The sequence below is a fragment of the Podarcis melisellensis genome (assembly GCF_964234715.1).
Source record: "Podarcis melisellensis genome assembly, chromosome: 4".
Lineage (NCBI taxonomy): Eukaryota > Metazoa > Chordata > Lepidosauria > Squamata > Lacertidae > Podarcis > Podarcis melisellensis.
Genome location: NC_138531.1, coordinates 97,729,073 through 97,749,267, shown reverse-complemented (window position 1 = coordinate 97,749,267; position 20,195 = coordinate 97,729,073). Strand labels below are relative to the sequence as shown.

Below are 20,195 nucleotides of genomic sequence, written 5' to 3'. Positions count from 1 at the left end.
TCTGCATAACTCATCAATTTCTCTTGCCATTGTTCTTTTGTTGGGATTTCCTAATTCTTCCATCCTTGTGCTATCAAGACTCTTGCCGCTGTTGTAGCATACATAAATAAATTCTTTGTTTTTCTTGGCAGGTCTTGTCCTACAATCCCTAACAAAAATCCTTCTGGCTTTTTTACATATGTAATTTTAAACATTTTTTTCAGTTCATTGTATATCATTTCCCAATAATTTTTAAGTAATAAAATAAGTTTCAAGCCTGCATCTGCTTTGGTGGGCTCTTGCCACAATAAAATGTGTTCAGGCTTTAAGGTGTCCCAAGTTTATTTGCTGTGTTTGTTGCATTGGACTGGCACAGCCCCTCTCCTAGATTTTACTTCTCTTTCTGACTTGTTTCTTCTCCCTGCCTCTCCAGTGCCAATGTGAAGTTGAACTATGTATTTGATTATATATTTGCACCCCATTTGGTGCAAACCTAGATTTTTGCATAAGCAATGTAATAATCAGTTACTGAACTGAGAAACAAATGTTTCCAGTGCAACTGCTTGTCCACACTTAAAAAACAAAAATGATCTTGTAAATCCTGCTTTTAAATGGGTGACGTGGTTGCATGGTCTAGTGAAACCAGTGCAGCAAATGAACTTTGCACCTAAAGACCTGTAGAAGAAGAAGAAAAGAAAAGGAGTTTGGATTAGATCTCCCGCTTTATCACTGCCCGAAGGAGTCTCAAAGCGGCTAACATTCTCCTTTCCCTTCCTCCCCCACAACAAACACTCTGTGAGGTGAGTGGGGCTAAAAGACTTCAAAGAAGTGTGACTGGCCCAAGGTCACCCAGCAGCTGCATGTGGAGGAGCGGAGACGCGGACCCGGTTCCCCAGATTACGAGTCCACCGCTCTTAACCACTACACCACACTGGCTCTCAGGTCAGGAATGAGCAAGGAATAGATTTGGATCTCCTAGTGCAGTGCTCTTCAACCTTGGACTACAACTCCCATCATTCACGAGCTGGCTACGGATGCTGAGAGTTGTAGTCCATCAACGTCTGGGGACCCAAGTTTGAAGATCACCCTGCTGTAGATCACTTGGTGATTTGCAGTAGGTGGTTAAAGTAGGGGTGGCTAACCTTTTTGGGGCTACGGACTACATTGACCCCAAGATCTACCCTTCTGGGGGCTGCGTGGTCAAAGTGGGCATAGCCAAAATGTAAAAGTGGGTGGTGCCATTTTGGGGTGGGCTTAGAAGATGGCATATTTGGAGTTGGGAGATTGAGAGCTCAAAAACAGGGGGGCGGGGTGAAGGGAGGAGTAGAACAAGTGAACTCAAGCGGCAGTTCTTATAATGACTACTTTGGATGGGAACAGTGGAAAGCCACTGTTCTGCAATCTGGCAGTCCTGCCTCTCAGGTTGCAATGGCTGCCAATAGATCAGTTCTGGAACCAAATGGAAATGAGTTTGGATTACAGTAGTCGAGGTACGTCTCCAGGTCTTCACGCATCCTGGCCAGCACAGCAAATAAGTGGTCTGATTACATAGTACTTGTAAATATTACCCGCTGAGGCTTGCAGCAAGAGGGCATCCCTGCTGTGTTGCCTGTCATTGTACCCTGATGGCGTGCTGAACCCCTCCCCATCCTCTTAGCCGCTTGCTGGAATTGCTGGGTCTTCATAATTCTCAGACTTGGTTCACTGTCTCTATTATGGTAGATTTCTTTTTCTTTTTCTGCTTTATTTTCAATGCAAAATTTCAACATAAAATATAAACAAAATAATACATTAGTCAAAAAATCAAAGGAAAACAAAAAGAACCACAACCACAAAAACATAAACAGACATACATATACTTTGACTCCCTCCCATCCTTTTGAGACTTCAACTTTTCATTTTATCTTAATTGTTGTGTTATATATATATTATGTTATTTCTAGCTTTAGACCTTTTATAACCATTTCTTCATTCCCTTGACCTTGCAAACTTCATTTATTACCATATTTTTCGCCCCATAGGACGCACTGGCCCATAGGACGCACCAAGTTTTTTTGGGGGGAAATAAAGAAAAAAAATCCCCCCCAGGCGCTTGTGGGGCAGGCAGCGGGGAGAAGCGCTCTTCTCCCCACCGCCCGCCTGCAGACCAGCTCCGGGGACAGTAGGAAGATGCGCTGCGCCTCCCCGCTGTCCCCGGAGCTTGTGGGGCCAGCAGCGGGGAGAAGCGCTCTTCTCCCCGCCGCCCGCCTGCAGACCAGGTCCAGGGACCGCGGGAAGACGCGCTGTGCCTCCCCGCTGTCCCCGGAGCTTGCGGGGCTGGCGGCAGGGAGAAGCACGCGTCTCCCCGTTGTCAGCCTCCAAACCACATCGGGAGGCAGCGGGATGGCGGCATTCCGCCTCCCCGCTGTCCCCCGACCTTGTGGGGCTGGCGTTGTGGCTCTCCTGAAGCCTGGAGAGCGAGAGGGGTTGGTGCGACCCCTCTTGCTCTCCAGGCTTCAGCGAAAGCGTGCATTCGCCCCATAGGACGCACACACATTTCCCCTTCATTTTTGGAGGGGGAAAGGTGCGTCCTATAGGGCGAAAAATACGGTACATACTGATATGTTAATTCCAGAACAATGTTTTTTCATATGCTCTTTAACACAATCCCATTCTTTTATGAATTGTTTATCCGATTGTCCTCTTAAGACTGCCATTAACCTTGCCAAATCTATGTATTATGGTAGATTTCATGAGCCCGTGAGCTGAGGATTGGAGGTCCACCATGCAGACCTATGACAATGGCACTTTGTACTTTATGCAAGTTTTAGCTGTCCTGGAATCTCATCTCAAGAAATTTGGAGGAATTGTAATTGCGGGTGGATAGGAGTTTAACTGTCAATTTTGGGAGGAGGGGGTATGTCTGTTAAATTACTTTAGCTTTGCGTTTGTAGCATAGAAGTATCCATGATATTTCTCTTTGAAGTTATTCCTTTTTAAATCAAAAGACTCTTATCTCCAGCATTAAAAGATTCTATCTGTGAAGCACTCTGGTGGAGAGTTTTAAATTCACACCAGTCAGGAAATTGAGACTTATGGTCCCTGCGGCAAAAGTAACGGCCACAGTGCATACATATATTACGGTGTAAACTTAATGGCTCTATAAATACAGTAGCAAAAAAATACTGCGGACGAGCAAGAGTGCCAAGCTGCAAATGCTGAGAGGACCATAAACTTAGCATGTGTGACATGTAAATCTTCGGCTGCAATGTTGTGTGGCGGATGAGACTCGCAGACAGGGAACACACATTCTTCCAGTCGCGAGGGGAGGCTTTTGCAAATATTCATTGATTTGGACTGTTGGAGTCTCTTTCCCGGCCATCCTCTCCACCCCCAAGTTCTTTGCTTTTCTATAGCCTCCATCTTCTCCCTCTTTAGAGAGCCGCTAATACAATGCTAACTTAGAAGTGGCAGGAAAGCTAATTAATTAAGCACTAATTGTCAAGCCAATTGTTGCTAGGCTTAACATTTGACTTGTTTACTATCTGGAAATAAAAAGGAAAAGAACTAATGATCTAACAAATTGCTCATCGCTCATAAATGTCCACATTGTTGTATGTATGAATGATTATTTTATGAAGTAAGCATCTTTTTTCCCCCTTTTCCTTTTAAAGGCAATCCAGAAGTGGTGTAAATGTGATGGGTATGATGTTTAAAATTGTCTAGGTAGCCGTGGAGACAAATGGTTTGCCTAATAAAGCTTAATGACTGATTTTTCCCTCCACTAATCAGAGCTAAGAATGTGCTTCATTAAGATAATTAACTGAGTAGTTGCTTAACTGTCAGTCTTAGACACAAATTCCCAGGTTCCTTGCTTTTCTCTAAATAAAAGCCAGAGAAAAAAAAGATCATGGCTCTCTTTATTAGTAAGATGATGGGCAAAAGGGTTATTAATTTTTTTAAAAGGCAGCTCTCTGCCTGGAGCTGCGACATTTCGGATAGTACGGAACATACTGTTGGTGTGCCAGCCAGAAAGAATATTTTAGTTCATATGTTGGTCTGGCAACAGAGAGATAAATTTGAAGCTAGCTTTTTGTTATGAAGAGCTGAGCTGCATCCAGCCAGACATTTAACACAAGTAGGCCACCAGACCTTGGCGCTTCCTCAGTGCTGCCAAAGCTTGAACTATAGAGCAGAGCCCAAAGCTCCACTCAGGATGCTCCCTGAATAGTTGGTTTAAATGTATCTGGAAATCTGCATCTTTATGTCATTTGATTATTTGTTCCACTTGTACCTTCTCTCTCCGCCCATCCCCAAGCTCAGGGTGGCATAGATACCTGTTCTGACCTTTTAACCATAGTTCTAGTTACAGGTAGGTAGCCATGTTGGTCTGCCGTAGTCGAACCAAAATAAAAAATAATAATAATATAAATATCTGAAGAAGTGTGCATGCACACAAAAGCTCATACCAATAACAAACTTAATTGGTCTCTAAGGTGCTTCTGGAAGGAATTTTTTTATTTTGTTTCTTTTCACCATAGTTAGCCAGTTTGGGGCTCATTCTGTTTGCTTGAGAGCTCACCTGCCTTCCATGGTGTGTCGCATCTATGTTGCAGCCATGTTTATCACTTCCCAGATTCTTTCCTAAAAATGGCTTGCCAGTGGGATTGCGGAGCACTGAAACCATGATGCGTGACAGAATTTCCACCAATCCCTATTTCCCCACTGGATATTTTAGAGTAATAATTGGTGTAAGTGAAGGCACCAGGCGAGTCTCCCTGGGGCGAGCGTTCCACAAATGGGGAGCCACCCGTTCTAGTGTTGCCACCCTCCAGACCTCTAGTGGAAGGGGCAAACAAAGAAGGGCCTCAGGTGATGATGGCAGGTCTGCCCGGGTCCCCATCGTTCTGCCTGGACACTGAGGTCCAGCTCTGAGGGCCTTCTGGCGCTTCCCTCGCTGTGAGAAGCCAAGTTACAGGGAACCAGGCAGAGGGCCTTCTCGGTAGTGGCACCCGCCCTGTGGAACACCCTCCCACCAGATGTCAAAGAGAAGAACAACTACCAGACTTTTAGAAGACATCTGAAGGCAGCTCTGTTTAGGGAAGCTTTTAATGTTTAATAGACTATTGTATATTGCGGTTCTGAGCTTCATTAGGTTTTATTAGGCTTCATTAGGTCAAAACGGGCACTTTGAACTGGGGCCAGAAACTCATTGGTAGCCAGTGCAATCAGGTCAGGATCAGTGTAATATGCTTGAACTGTCTTGCCCCATTGAGAAAGTTGGCCGCTGAATTCTGCACCAGCTGAAGTTTCCGAACAATCTTCAGAGGCAGTCCCACGTACAGCGCACTGCAGTAGTTGCGTATCACAGCTGAGCAGAACCTCAAACCCAGCGCTCCAGCTGCCACACAACAATGATAGTGTAATGAATGTTGCTTTATGATATGGGTATGATTTATTTCCCGTGAAATGAATCTTACACTCAGCGTACAACATGCACCTGTGGCCCAAACATTGTGGGGTTTTTTGGCCTCAACTCCCTGATCTGTCCTTTGGCTTGGACTCCCCCTGGTGGAAGAGGGGAATTGTTCTTTCTGATTTCACCCAAGTACCATTTCATCACAGTACCAAAAAACTCATTTCTTGCAATTCTTTTGCTGTAATTAGGAGGACAGGTAAGTCACCCGTGAGAGTAATTTAAGAGAATTAAGTGAAGGCTCCAAAATTTGAATAACTGAGTAAGCTGTTGTCTTTTCGTAAATCTTTGCAGCTCTATGTCATGACTCGTAAACATAGTCCTTACCATCTTAATGTGAGAGTGGGAAATATTTTTCAGTAATAACCTTTTCTCCTTTCTCTTTCAGAGTTTTCACGTCTTCCACAATGAATCCAGTTTACAGCCCCGTTCAACCTGGGGCTCCTTATGGAAACCCTAAGAACATGGCCTATACAGGTAAGGTTGCTTATATTACCATGCTCAGAGGCCTACTTCCCATGCAGGTCGTGTGCCTTTTTATGGGATGTACCATTTCAGATGGGAGGTGGGGCTAATCAAACAGTGCTGCTCTTTAATACCCCCACCTCCACTCTCTGCATGTAGAAAGCTAGATCCGGGATGGCAGGTCTTAGCTGGGTTTTAGCCTTGTGAAGTTCTCTCTGTGTGTGTTTTGCTTTGTACATTTGTTTTTGAGAGCAGCTCCTATCGGCAGCTTGAAGTGGTGTAGTTCAGATACAGGTTTTGTGTATATCAGGCAGCTGGTTAATTCAGATAAGTTGAACCCTTCCAAGAAGTGTGTTGCTATAATCAAGTTTTGTTCTTCTTCTGGGATCTTGTTGTTACCCCTGGAGTTTCCTTCAGTGCACCAGCTTTTGTTTGATAAGACTTCTCTCCTCAGGCATGTTCTAATGTGATACTTCAATTTGTGCTTAACATTTGGTATGTCTACCCTATGGGATCTCATCACTTATCTTCAGTCTGCATGCCTTAAAAAAGTCAGTGGTTTCTCTCTCTGCTGATGGCTGCTTCCTTCTGCATAAATAACCCTCTGCAGGTTACAGTGATGAACTTTGCCGTTAATTACCACTGATGTAACCTGTGAATATTGCACAAGAAAATTCATTCATATGTTAGCAATTACATCTGCTGAAAATTCAAAATGTAAAAAAAACCCCAATGGAGTTATTTAATGCAGGTGGTTTCTTGTTTTAGTTGCATGCCCAAACCTCTCAACTTTTTATTATTATTATTATTAATAATAATAATATTTTATTTATATCTTGCCCTCCCCAGCTGAAGCCAGGCTCAGAGCGGCTAACAACAGTAAAAATAACACAGTTTACATAAAATCACAATCCTTATTAGGGTTCCTTAGTGAAAAACACAGATAAAATTTCCCTGTAATTATCGGAAGTTGTTTATGTTCTGCAACTGTATTGATGAATCGGCAGCTAGATATGACATTTCCTTGTTCTATTACTGTGCCCTGTCAGCAACAGTAGACTTAGTAGCAGGGCAACAATAGTCACTCTTGGAAGAAACTGTTTTTCCAAATTCCTTTTGGTTCCAATTCAGGCCTGGTTGGGGGAGGAAAACTGTCTTGGTTGTTCTGTGGGGTGACGTTTGCTAAGAGAAAGATAAGGGATATGCCACCCTGATGATTCTGTTAGACCAGGGGTCAGCAACCTCAGGCCAATAGTCCACAAGCGGCCTACGGGGGTCGTTTCACCACCCCACGACCTGCTCCCAAACCGAACCGAGCTGCCCGCTCGCCAAGCCCCCGCCGCTACGCTAAAGCGGTGCGGCGTGGGGACTCGCTTCTGCGATGCCGGAAATCGCATCTGCGCAGATGCCGGAAATCGCAGGCACCGGCGCTTATGTGCGCCCGCAATCCGGCCCACGGAGGATTCTCCGCTGGAGTGAACCGGCCCACGCAAGGTAAACCTCCGCCGACCCCTGTGTTAGACCTTTTGATACATTTGGCCATGTTATCCTTCTGGATAGGCTGTCCAAGTTAGGTGGGGGAGGTGGTTTTTGGCAGTGATTCTCTTCCTACTTGGATGGCTGTTTCCTGAAAGTGGTGCTGGGAGCTTACTGCTCAGTCCCTTGGCTGTCATACAGCCCTTACTGTTAGAAAATTATTCCTGGTGTTTCCTCAGAATCTCCTGTTTTGTAACTTGAATCCATTGGTACTGGTCCTACCCTCCAGAGCAGGAAAAAATAAGCTTGTTCCATCTTCTACGTAGATTTTTATTCATTGTTGTTGTTGTTGTTGTCGTCATCATCATCATAATCATCTGCTTATTATTATCTACTTATTTAGTGCAAGCCACCCAGAGAACTTGATGTTATGGAATGACATACACATACCATAAATAGGTACGATGGTACCTTGGTTCCCGAATGGCTGAGTTGTCAAATAAATCGGTTCCTGAACGCTGCAAACCTGGAAGTAAGTGTTCCGGTTTGTGAACGCTTTTCGGAAGCCAAACGTCTGACACGGCTTCCGATTAGTGCAGGAAGCTCCTGCAGCCAATCAGAAGCAGCGCCTTGGTTTCCGAACGGTTTCAGGAGTCGAACGGACTCCCAGAGCAGATTAAGTTTGAGAACCCAAGGTACCGCTGTAATCGAAAATTGAGCCAGTATCTGTCTGTCCTAGATCTTTTTGTCACTTTGCAGACAGGAGTGATGCTCAACTGTTCTGGGATGCTATTCTGGGATGCACCAGTTGCCACAATATAACAGGCTATTGTAAGTCTACAACCACCATGTTGTAGATCTTGAAAGAAGCTGCCATGTGTCCTACAGAGCCTAGTTGCTTTGTTTGGAAGTGTCTTCGTTCCTGCTGCCGTAGCCAGTAGCAAGAGACTGTCTCTGAAAAACCTTCTCAGTAGGGAATTAGGAAGATGGGCATTTTGACCAACGCCAGTTGGCATGCAGGGACCTAAAATATGAGCTGAGCATCTAGTGCATAGAAAGGTGACGGAATGGGGCAGCTTAAGAGGTGCAGATACCTGGGGAGAGAGAGAGAGACCTGAGGAGGAATGATGTAATGGCTGGTGATCCATATGAATTGCATAAGAGGCAAACCTGCACAGGATCTGGAAGCAGAACGATATATTGGAACAGACAGAGTGTTCCAGCAGAAAATCAGGAAATGGCTATAAGGGAATAAGAGTTCAGGAGAGGCTGAGAATAAGCATTCATGTCATGTCTGAGCTTGGTTCTTTGTGTGTCTTGGTAATATGCATGAAGATAAATGTTGTTTAATAGCATCAAAATATGTTAACCTCCTAAACGTAGAAGACAAGCTTATGGGGCTGTGATAATCTAATGTGTTCTGTAGGCAGCTGTATGAAAGAGAGGCATTTAAAACTCATAGGGAAAAATAGGAAAATAGGAAGTTTTCTCTGTGGCCTTGGCTGCCGAAGGAGCAAAGGGCTTTATTTGCTAAAATAACAAATAACCCTGTTGCATTTAGACTAACAAAGGTGCCACAAGACACATCTGTAGTTGACAAAGATAGCACTCAGTCTCCTGGCGTTTGTAAATACTTGTTTTCTCTCAAGTGATGCAGTATACATTTTGTTCAGAGTTTTCCATGAATTACCTTCTTCTGGCTGAAGTTGTATATTGAATTGTTGTTTGTTGTTGTTTAGTCGTGTCCGACTCTTCGTGACCCCATGGACCAGAGCACGCCAGGCATTGAATATATTGAATATATGTATATTGAATATATGTATATTGAATAGCCTTTTAAAAATCTCCTTATTTCGATGCGCTTTCTCCTTCAAATTCAGCATTATTATTCCTGCTGAATCTATATTGTGAGATAGCGTGCAGCAAAATGGCTGGAGCGATGCTGAAATGTTGAGTGAGCCTTATGTATTGGAATGGGTGGTTGCCTTCCTTTTGCATGACTGCGGTTTAGCAAAAATGTCAAGCGCCTTGGCTTTATTCTGGCTGCATGTCAATGACAGGTGACTGCTCTGTCTGTCTTAACATCCGATGAATCCAATGAGCTATATGAATTGATTACACCAAAGTGTTTTATTTGAGCTACCTTGTCTTTTGAAAGGGAAGGCTGCAGTTTGAGTAGCTGTTGGTCCAAATAAAAGGCATTTACTCACTTTCTGGACCAACACTGTTCCAGTGACATAGACCTGCTGAAAACCCTAGTGCTCTATCTAATTTGAATTGATTTAAAGTAGATAACATCTTAACATGCTAGACAGCATCTTAAAAAGTAGATACATCACCTTGCCAACAAAGGTCCGTATAGTAAAAGCTATGGTTTTCCCAGTAGTGATGTATGGAAGTGAAAGCTGGACCATAAAGAAGGCTGATCGCTGAAGAATGGATGCCTTTGAATTATGGTGCTGGAGGAGACTCTTGAGAGTCCCATGGATTGCAAGAAGATCAAACCTCTCTATTCTGAAGGAAATCAGCCCTGAGTGCTCACTGGAAGGACAGATCATGAAGCTGAGGCGCCAATACTTTGGCCACCTCATGAGAAGAGAAGACTCCCTGGAAAAGACCCTGATGTTGGGAAAGATGGAGGGCACAAGGAGAAGGGGACGACGGAGGATGAGATGGTTGGACAGTGTTCTCAAAGCAACCAGCATGAGTTTGACCAAACTGCGGGAGGCAGGGGAAGACAGGAGTGTCTGGCGTGCTCTGGTCCAGGGGGTCACGAAGAGTCGGACGCGACTAAACAACAACAAAAATAGATACCCCCCCCCCCGTAAAGCAGGGATGGAGAAGCTGGTCTCCTCTAGATCAGGCAAAGGCAAACTCCAGCCCTCCAGATGTTTGGGACTACAATTCCCATCATCCCTAGCTAACAGGACCGGTGGTCAGTGTCACTTTGCACACAATGTCAGTGTCATTTGTGCAGGTTCTCTTTGCTATTCGCTTGTGTTCCTTTGGTGGTGAGAGAAATTGGGGTTGGCCTAGGGTGTGGTTGCTTGTTTGTGATTGGCTGTGGCGACCTTTGTTTTCATGTGTGAGTGGTGTGTGTGTGTTTTTGAATCAGGTTTGCCATATTGATTCATATGCTGTTGGTGGATTCTTGTCATTGTCTTGTTGGGCTGTGTATGTACCCTTGGGGTCTTATGATGCAGTCAAATGTCACAACTATGTACCTTTGGCTAACACTATGGGTTCCTTGCTCAATCTTTCCAAGATTATGGAATACAGTGGTAACTTGGGTTACATACGCTTCAGGTTACAGACTCCGCTAACCCAGAAATAGTACCTCGGGTTAAGAACTTTGCTTCAGGATGAAAACAGAAATCGTGCTTCGGTGGTGCGGCGGCATCAGGAGGTGGTGCTTCAGGTTAAGAACAGTTTCAGGTTAAGAACGGGCCTCCGGAACGAATTATGTACTTAACCCGAGCTACCACTGTATAAAGGTGGATTAATTTAGAGGTCATAGCAAAATGTTTTTAGGTTTGTTAGCATTTGGTTCCATTTTGTCTTTTTCTATATATTGCTTCTATCTTTTTATTATTATTAATAGGGAGTGCTTCAGTGAAAAATTGGGGGATATGCTTTGATAAAGCATTGTGGGCAGTTACAGAAAATAAAACCTGATGCATGCAAGCAAACACACACAAACACACACACACACACACACACACACACACACACACGTACACACTTATGAGAGTTTATGTGAATATGCCATGTTTGCTGATTCAGGTATTTGAAACAAACATCATTTAAAAGTTTAGGTATGTGCAGGGAGCTCTTTGCTTTCTTGCTGGATCCTGATTTGGATAAGCCCAAAGCTCCAGTTTACTGCCTTCCTCTTCCCATTCAGCAAATATTCTGTGGAGTATCAGCCATTCTGTTACCTAATTCTATTGCCATGGATTTGTGGCGGGCCAAAGGACTAACCTCATCATAATGAACTCAGAGGTGCTCCCCAGGGCATCCCATAATATAATTTAGCTCTTCTAGTAAGAGCCGCAATTTGATCTATTTCTCTTTGCCATTGAGTGGCGATAGTAATTAAATAGTGATGTTTTGAAAAATCAGCAGAGGTAACTTAGCTGGATAAAGCGTTCACCAATAAATGCACTCATAATTTTTTCCCTGTTGATGAAGTGTCTCCTTGATTCAACAGGAAAAGTATATTGACAGGGCTAGAAAAATAATTCTAGTGTCTAGGCAGTGCCAGCATCAATCTTTCATGCGGCCGACTTGCAGAAGCTTGAATAAATATTTCAAAGTAGTAAGACTCAGCAGTAAACTTCTACGAGTTCACGCACCTGGGATTTTTCAAGCCTTGCATATTGAGCAACTATGAAGTTCTTTTCTCTTGACATTGCATTAATGAATGTGTGTGGCATTTAAAGAAATATCCCAGCCTGATACTTGACCATATGTACGTACTGATGATTTCACTTGCTTTAGGTCAGGGGTCAGCAAACTTTTTCAGCAGGGGGCCGGTCCACTGTCCCTCAGACCTTGTGGGGGCCTGGACTATGGTTGGGGGGGGGAATGAATGAATTCCTATGCCCCACAAATAACCCAGAGATGCATTTTGAATAAAAGCACACATTCTACTCTTCTGAAGGAAATCAGCCCTGAGTGCTCACTGGAAGGACAGATCCTGAAGCTGAGGTTCCAAGACTTTGGCCACTTCATGAGAAGAGAAGACTCCCTGGAAAAGACCCTGATGTTGGGAAAGATGGAGGGCACAAGGAGAAGGGGAGGACAGAGGACGAGATGGTTGGACAGTGTTCTTGAAGCTACCAGCATGAGTTTGACCAAACTGCAGGAGGCAGTGGAAGACAGGAGTGCCTGGTGTGCTCTGGTCCAGGGGGTCACAAAGAGTCTGGCACGACTAAATGACTAAGCAACAACAATAACACACATTCTACTCATGTAAAAACACGCTGATTCCCAGACCGTCCGTGGGCTGGACTGAGAAGGCGATTTGGCTGGATCTAGCCCCTGGGCCTTAGTTTGCCTACCCATGCTTTAGGTAGTGAAATGGTAGTTGTAATAGTGGTGGTAGTAGTAGGAGTAGTAGTGAGTATGTGGTTTTTATTATTAGTATTATATATATGCCACCTATCTGGGCAGCTCCCAGCCAAACTTGAACTTGAACTTACTATTTGAGCCTCTTTTGAGCAAGTCATGATCTCTCAGCCTAATCTATGTTGTGAGATACCTGTGAATAATCAGAGCCCTGTAGGATCAGACCAAAAGCCTATCTAGTTCAGCCTTCTTTGCTCACAGTGGCCAGCCAACGGCCTGTTCGAAACCACAAGCCGTCTTTGTGCAACCCATTATCTTTCTAGAAAGCGTGGGCCAAATTTCCACAGTGGGTGGTTTTGTTTGTCTCTGACCAGTGTCACACTCTGGCTCCTTGGCACCGGAATCGGAGACAATGCAGGATTTAAGAGAGAGAAGATAACAAAGGATTATTCCGGAGAGGTATGTTGAAGGCTCCTCTTCAAATGTCTGCTAATTTCAGCTATTTGTAGGTTTATTATTTCCTCCTCTCTCCAGTGGCTGCAATCCACCTGAAGCATCTTTTGTTTTCACTAGCAGAACTGAGAGAGGTAAGAGGGTTGAGGTTTGATAGGTGGGAGAGTCAGCCTGCTAAGATGTCTAGGAATGAAACCGCTGGCTCTGCTGAGTGCTTTTGAGCAAAATTGTATGGAATTGAGGGACCAAGTGAATGTGCATTCCAGCTAATCAGGTACTCAAATGACCTTTATTTGCCCTGCTGGAGGTCCCAGGGAGAGCTGGAATCGCTTGAAAAGGAAATGGAAGGCAAATTCAAACACGGAAATGCTTAACAAGGTCCCCAGGAATGCAAGTGAATGCACAAAAGGCAGGGAAACTTAGATGTTGCCAGTGTGAGAACCCATACACAGAGCACTGATGAATCAATTGAACCACTAGAGTCCTTAGATGTTTGTCTTGGCAGCCCAGGAGGCAAAGAGTTGTCATAAGAGTGGCTTTTATTTTAAAAACCATGAAACAGAAAACTTCAGGATGGAGAAGAAAAGCCCAGGCACAAAATATATCAAAAGCTCTTCATGTCCTACCATTTTTCTTGCATGGGGTGAGCTAAATCTGAATTACAAAAGAGAACAGAACTATTTTTTTTGTTGTTGCCTAAAGATCGCTCAACATTTTAATGAAAAAGACTCCCATTTATTCATACGAGAAATATCTGTGCTGTCCGTGCTGGGACAAGGCAACAGTCCACAAAAATCAGCCGCATCAAGGATTTTCATAACTCTAGGCCGGGTGACAATTCTTGTCCGTTAGCAAGTCCCCAGAATTCTGAAAAACCAGCGTTTTGGAATGAGGAAATCCAAATTATCAAGGGGCGGGAGAGGAGCACAACAGCACCAATGGCAGCAAGAGCAGGCAGAGGGCTGGGAAAGGAGGTTTTTGAAAAGCAGCGAGTGCTACCATCAAACAGAGCCACACGCCATGGCCATAGCAGCAGCTCCCAGCTACCCACCCCGGTCAGGCTTGGGGCCTGGTTTCATGATAGGCTGCAGCCAATGGTCATGTGGGCCGGAGGCAGAAAGCATAGTCATGGATGGGCTAGTGGTCAGACGTAGGATTTGGCAAACAAGAGGAAAGATGCAGTCAAAAGCATACTTGTGGTCTAGCACCAGGTTGGATGAGCAAACACCTAAGTTCTAGACCAGGGGTCAGCAACCTTATTCAGCAGTGGACCGGTCCACCGTCCCTCAGACCATGTGGTGGTCCGGACTATATTTTGGAAAGAAAAAATACGGTGGTACCTCAGGTTAAGTACTTAATTCGTTCGGGAGGTCTGTTCTTAACCTGAAACCATGTGGTGGTCCCTCAGACTATGTGGTGGTCCAGACTATATTTTGGAAAGAAAAAATACAGTGGTACCTCAGGTTAAGTACTTAATTCGTTCGGGAGGTCTGTTCTTAACCTGAAACTGTTCTTAACCTGAAGCACCACTTTAGCTAATGGGGCCTCCCACTGCTGCCACACGATTTCTGTTCTCATCCTGAAGCAAAGTTCTTAACCCGAGGTAATATTTCTGGGTTAGCGGAGTCTGTAACCTGAAGCATCTGTAACCTGAGGTACCACTGTAATGAACGAATTCCTATGCCCCAGAAATAACCCAGAGATGCATTTTAAATAAAAGAACACATTCAGGCCCCACAAATAACCCAGAGATGCATTTTAAATTAAAGGGCACATTCTACTCATGGAAAAACACACTGATTCCCAGACCATCCGTGGGCCAGACTGAGAAGGCGATTGGGCCGCATCCGGCCCACGGGCCTTAGGTTGCCTACCCCTGTTCTAGACCAGGCTTCCTCAACCCCGGCCTTCCAGATGTTTTTGGCCTACAACTCCCATGATCCCTAGCTGGCAGGACCAGTGGTCAGGGATGCTGGGAATTGTAGTCTCTAAACATCTGGAGGGCCGAGTTTGAGGAAACCTGTTCTAGACTATGGTCTGAAGGCCCATGAAGCTAAGCAGGCCTGGGAGCCACATGTGCTATAAACATACAAATAACATGGAACAGTAAAGTATTAATACATTATCATAGTCTTCTTCTAAATGCATATGAAACAAAATTACCAAAGTGATTTTTTGTTGAAACATATACAGAAATGTGAAATATATGAAAAATATGTGTGTGTGTGTGTCTCAAGAAAACATATTTAACAAAACCAAATTAAAAACAGGACGCTTAAAGATGATACGACCCCCCCCCCCAATTGGGAACAATAAAAACCTGATTAATAAAACTCAAAATGTCATCTTTAAAAACCTCTCTTTAACAATATATCCAGAGATAGCTAAATCAGGATCATGAAAATAAACTGACATTTTTTTGTGACGCATTGGACCTGTTATATAAACTGGAATCAGCTGTCTGTGCAGTCAGGTACTACTAATGAAACCAGTTTTCTGAAGATGAGAGGTTGTAGCAGGTGCATTGTTTAAGCTAAATGGAACGGAATGAAGAGGCGATTTTAACCACTTACTGGTATAAAGTACCTAGAACTGAATAAATAGGTGGTGTGTTAGAAAACCTGGAAACAAGTAGCAGAGGAGAAACAATGAAGGAGAAAATCCTACACGTGTGTTCACAGCAAAGGGAGGAAATCCGCTTCATTGGGGAGTTAAACTGTAGGGTAAGGACCCAGCGCAGCTCCCTCTTCATCAGCAATTTGACAGCCAGCTGATGTACATTTTTAATGGTCTCAAAGACGATTGGTGTGGTGACGCTCTCAAAATGCACCACCAGAAGAGCGCCAGATCTACAAGTGCAGATGTTGCCAGTGTTTTCAAAGCTCTGACCAATGTAAATATTTTCACATGAGCATTTGATGGCATGAACCAATGAGGGCAGCCAAAAGTAGTGAGGTTTTTGTACACTTTAATGGTCAACTAGACTACTGAATGAATGGATCCTGTTGGTGTATTCTGAATCGAAACAGTTTCCACACCGGTGACGTCCGTAAGGTGCCAAATTGGACTGTTGAACTCTGCACATCATTACGAACCAACCAGTCTTTGCAATTCCTGGCTCTTTTATAAGCATTTAGAGGTTTCTTTTCATGGCTGCTACATTGCGTAGCAAGTGCCAATATTTATATATATAGTGCACCGCAAATATCTGCTTACATAATCAAAATCAAAGCAGCAAGTGACTGACTCTATTCTGGGCACTTTTTGAAGCTTTCTGAACCAAGCACATTCCTATTTGAGCTCAAAACTTTGGATTTGGCTGATGTAATTATGTTCTTAGAATAGTCTTTGCTCAAAAGAGAAATCTGTACTTGCAAGGCCTCTGCACTGAAATCTCTTAAATCAGCACAGTTACATCGGAGTGGAAGGAATTGCCCAAAAGGGAAATTCTGTGTAATCATGATATGGTACAGATAGCTGTCAGATCTTAGATGGACATTTCTATCTGTTTACTCCCTGTATAGTCCGATGCGGAAATACACCCCTTTAATCAGTCTCTTCAACTGAGAGAGCAAAACATCTAAATTCCACTGTTGAACTTATAGTTCTCTATTTACTTCTCTTTTTTTTTGGCTAGAGCTTGGTGCTAGTCGGTAGGTTAAATCCCTGCCCTGGTCAGGTTCAGATCACCAGTTCAGGATCTTCTGTAGACTAGAAGGCTAGAAACACGCTTTTCTTACCACAAGAGAAATAATAATAATAATAATAATAATAATAATAATAATAATAATAATAATTTATTATTTATACCCCGCCCATCTGGCTGGGCCTCCCCAGCCACTCTGGGCGGCTTCCATAGAAACCAAAAATACAGTAAAATATCACACGTTAAAAACTTCCCTGAACAGGGCTGCCTTAAGATGTCTTCTGAATGTCAGGTAGTTGTTTATCGCTTTGACATCTGCTGGAAGGGCGTTCCACAGGGCGGGCGCCACTACCGAGAAGGCCCTCTGCCTGGTTCCCTGTAGCTTTGCTTCTCGCAATGAGGGAACCGCCAGAAGGCCCTCGGCACTGGACCTCAGCGTCCAGGCAGAATGATGGGGGTGGAGACGCTCCTTCAGGTATACTGGACCGACGCCGTTTAGGGCTTTAAAGGTCAGCACCAACACTTTGAATTGTGCTCGGAAACGTACTGGGAGCCAGTGTAGGTCTTTCAAGACCGGTGTTATATGGTCTCGGCGGCCGCTCCCAGTCACCAGTCTAGCTGCCGCATTCTGGATTAGTTGTAGTTTCCGAGTCACCTTCAAAGGTAGCCCCATGTAGAGCGCATTGCAGTAGTCCAAGCGGGAGATAACCAGAGCATGCACCACTCTGGCGAGACAGTCCGCAGGCAGATAGGGTCTCAGCCTATGTACCAGATGGAGCTGGTAAACAGCTGCCCTGGATACAGAATTGACCTGTGCCTCCATGGACAGCTGTGAGTCCAAAATGACTCCCAGGCTGCGCACCTGGTCCTTCAGGGGCACAGTTACCCCATTCAGGAGCAGGGAATCCTCCACACCTGCCCGCCTCCTGTCCCCCAAAAACAGAAAGGCGAGGTGCTTAGGATCCAGGGACAGATTGTGCAAGTTCCAGCCTGGTGACATTTGTGGAGAATTTCAGCCTCATTGACCTTGATTCTCTTTAGCACACGGGAGTGCATTTTTGCATCTGTTGTTCACAGCGTTACAAACCTGCGCCTTAATTCTGCTTTGCAGTGTAACTTTCCGAATGATTTCCCAGGGGAAGGTGCTGTGCTGCTGGCCCCAATTAAAACAAAGAGCGAGAGGGAAAACTGCTGGCTCTTATGCCTTCTGGTGTTCAAGCAGTCTAATCCTCTGCTTTTAATAAACAAAACAAAACAAAAAAAAGATTCTTTGAGGATCTTACAAGGGCAAGCACACTGTGTTCCGTTGCTCCTTTTTAATGATAACTATGAATGACTCACAGCTCTGAGGTTTCACAGGTAAAAGCCAGAGTAGGGTGTGTGTGTGTGTGTGTGTGTGTTTTCCATGTCTTGAGGATGGCTTTGAGCAGGGTCAAGCAATTGTTTAGTCTCCCCAGCCAACAAATCCAGTCACTTGTCCAGTCACTCTGTACTTGCTCCTTGATCTCAGGCCAGTTTTTTGCTGATATGATCAGCTACTATATTGACCCTTGTGGTCCCTTCCAACTTGACAGTTCTGTGATTCTGTGAATTGATCACTGTAATGCATTAGAGCAGGGATCAGCAAACCTTTTCAGCAGGGGCCGGTCCACTCTCCCTCAGACCTTGTGGTGGGCCGGACTATATTTTGGGGAGAAAAATGAACTAATTCCTATGCTCCACAAATAACCCAGAGATGCATTTTAAATAAAAGAACACATTCTACTCATGTAAAAACACGCTGATTCCTGGACCAACTGCGGGCTGGATTTAGAAGGCGATTGGGCTGCATCTGGCCCCTGGCCCTTAGTTTGCCTACCCATGTATTAGAGGCAGAGGGCCGCCTTTGAGGATTACTTGGGAAATGTAGTTAGATCACAATACCATTACAGTGGTACCTCGGGTTACATACGCTTCAGGTTACAGACTCCGCTAACCCTGAAATAGTACATCGGGTTAAGAACTTTGCTTCAGGATGAGAACGGAAATCGCGAGGTGGCAGCGCGGCAGCAGCAGGAGGCCCCATTAGCTAAAGTGGTGCTTCAGGTTAAAAACAGTTTCAGGTTCAGAACGGACCTCCGGAACAAATTAAGTACTTAACCTGAGGTACCACTGTATATTCAGTGGGAATATATATCTCCTTGGTGCTGAAATAGCTTCACTGACTCCCAGATACTTTCCAGGCACAGTGCTTTTTGACTAACCTTCAGTACCTGTAGGAATGCCTTCTCCCCACAACAACCTGCCTGTGTATTATGGCAATCTTTGGATAGTTTCTTTCGGGGACTCCTGCTATCTGAGACAAGGTGGCAGTTACTAGAGAGACCCATTTCTGTGATGTGAAATTTCCTTCCTACAGAGATTTGCCTGGCACCATCATTGTTATTTTTTGCAGCAGGCAAGGACATATTTATTTTCCCAGTTTTTTAAAGTATTTGGTTACCTGCTGCAAGTGACTCTATGCTACTTTCAATTGGGTTTTTGTTTCTAGTTTAGCCTTGCAATGTTTATGTTGTGTGTTATGTAGATCTCCCTGGAAGCATGTCTGAAGAGCAGTACAGTATATAAATCTTTAAGTAAATGAAACAATTAAGCTTTGGGCAATGACACTTCAGACCATAAGGGAGGGGTACATTGCTAGCTGCTGTTCAAAACAAACCCCGTGTCATAGAAAACCAACATGTGAATGGGAAAGGATTCTAGCGTAGCATTTTTTAATGAAATCCTAATGTTCTATGTTTGGGAGGTGGTGGTTTGGTATGGTAAAAATAAAGCCTTTTCATATAGGTAAAGGACCCCTGGACAGTTAAGTCCAGTCAAAGGCGACTATGGGGTTGCGGCGCTCATCTCGCTTTCAGGCCAAAGCAGCCAGTGTTTGTCCACAGACAGTTTTCCGGGTCATGGGCCAGCATGACTAAACTGCTACTGGCTCATGGAGGACTGTGAGAAGTGCCAGAGCGCATGGAAACACCGTTTACCTTCCCACTGCAGTGGTACCTATTTATCTATTTGTACTGGCATGCTTTTGAACTGCTAAGTTGGCAGGAGCTGGGACAGAGCAACAGGAGCTCACCCCGTCATAGGGATTCGAACCATCGACCTTCTGATCAGCAAGCCCAGGAGGCTCAGTGGTTTAGACCACAGTGCCAGGTTTGGTATGGAAGAGCAGTCCATCATGCAAGCCCCACTTGCAGTCCAACGTTTAGTTCGGTTTGGATGTAGGCTTACTAGTCAGTGAAAGCCAGGCCTCAAAAGACCCTTCTCTCTGCATATCATGAGGACATATAGCAGGCCTTTTACCTTTTCAGCAGGTGAGCTGGGACTGCCAGTAGCCACTAGGAGCATCACTGGCAATGTCAATGGGAGCCTCAGGCTTCTTATAGAGGAACAGCCGATCAGATATTTGCTAGAGGCATACAGTAATTGGATTCATTCTTGGAAAAGGGAGCATTCCTGCCTCTGGTAATCTTCTTTTTCAAAAGAAATATTTTTATTGAGATGACAGATTATGAGTGGAGCAACGCTTGAAAATACACACATTCAGTGTTAGAAACAGATATGAAAGCTAGGAGCTAAATGGCACCTTAAACCGAGGTTATGGGCGCAACAATG

General features: G+C 44.4%; 1 protein-coding gene across 5 annotated transcripts in view; it reads left to right on the top strand.

The window, feature by feature from the left end:
- Positions 1-20,195, top strand: part of FAM168A (family with sequence similarity 168 member A) — a 170,518-nt gene that overhangs the window by 67,658 nt on the left and 82,665 nt on the right. For all 5 annotated transcript variants that reach the window (XM_081910140.1, XM_081910137.1, XM_081910141.1 and 2 more), the window contains exon 3: positions 5,823-5,911. In XM_081910140.1, the coding sequence (XP_081766266.1) occupies positions 5,842-5,911 (70 nt within the window). In that variant the 5' untranslated portion in view covers positions 5,823-5,841. The remainder of the gene's footprint in view (positions 1-5,822; positions 5,912-20,195) is intronic.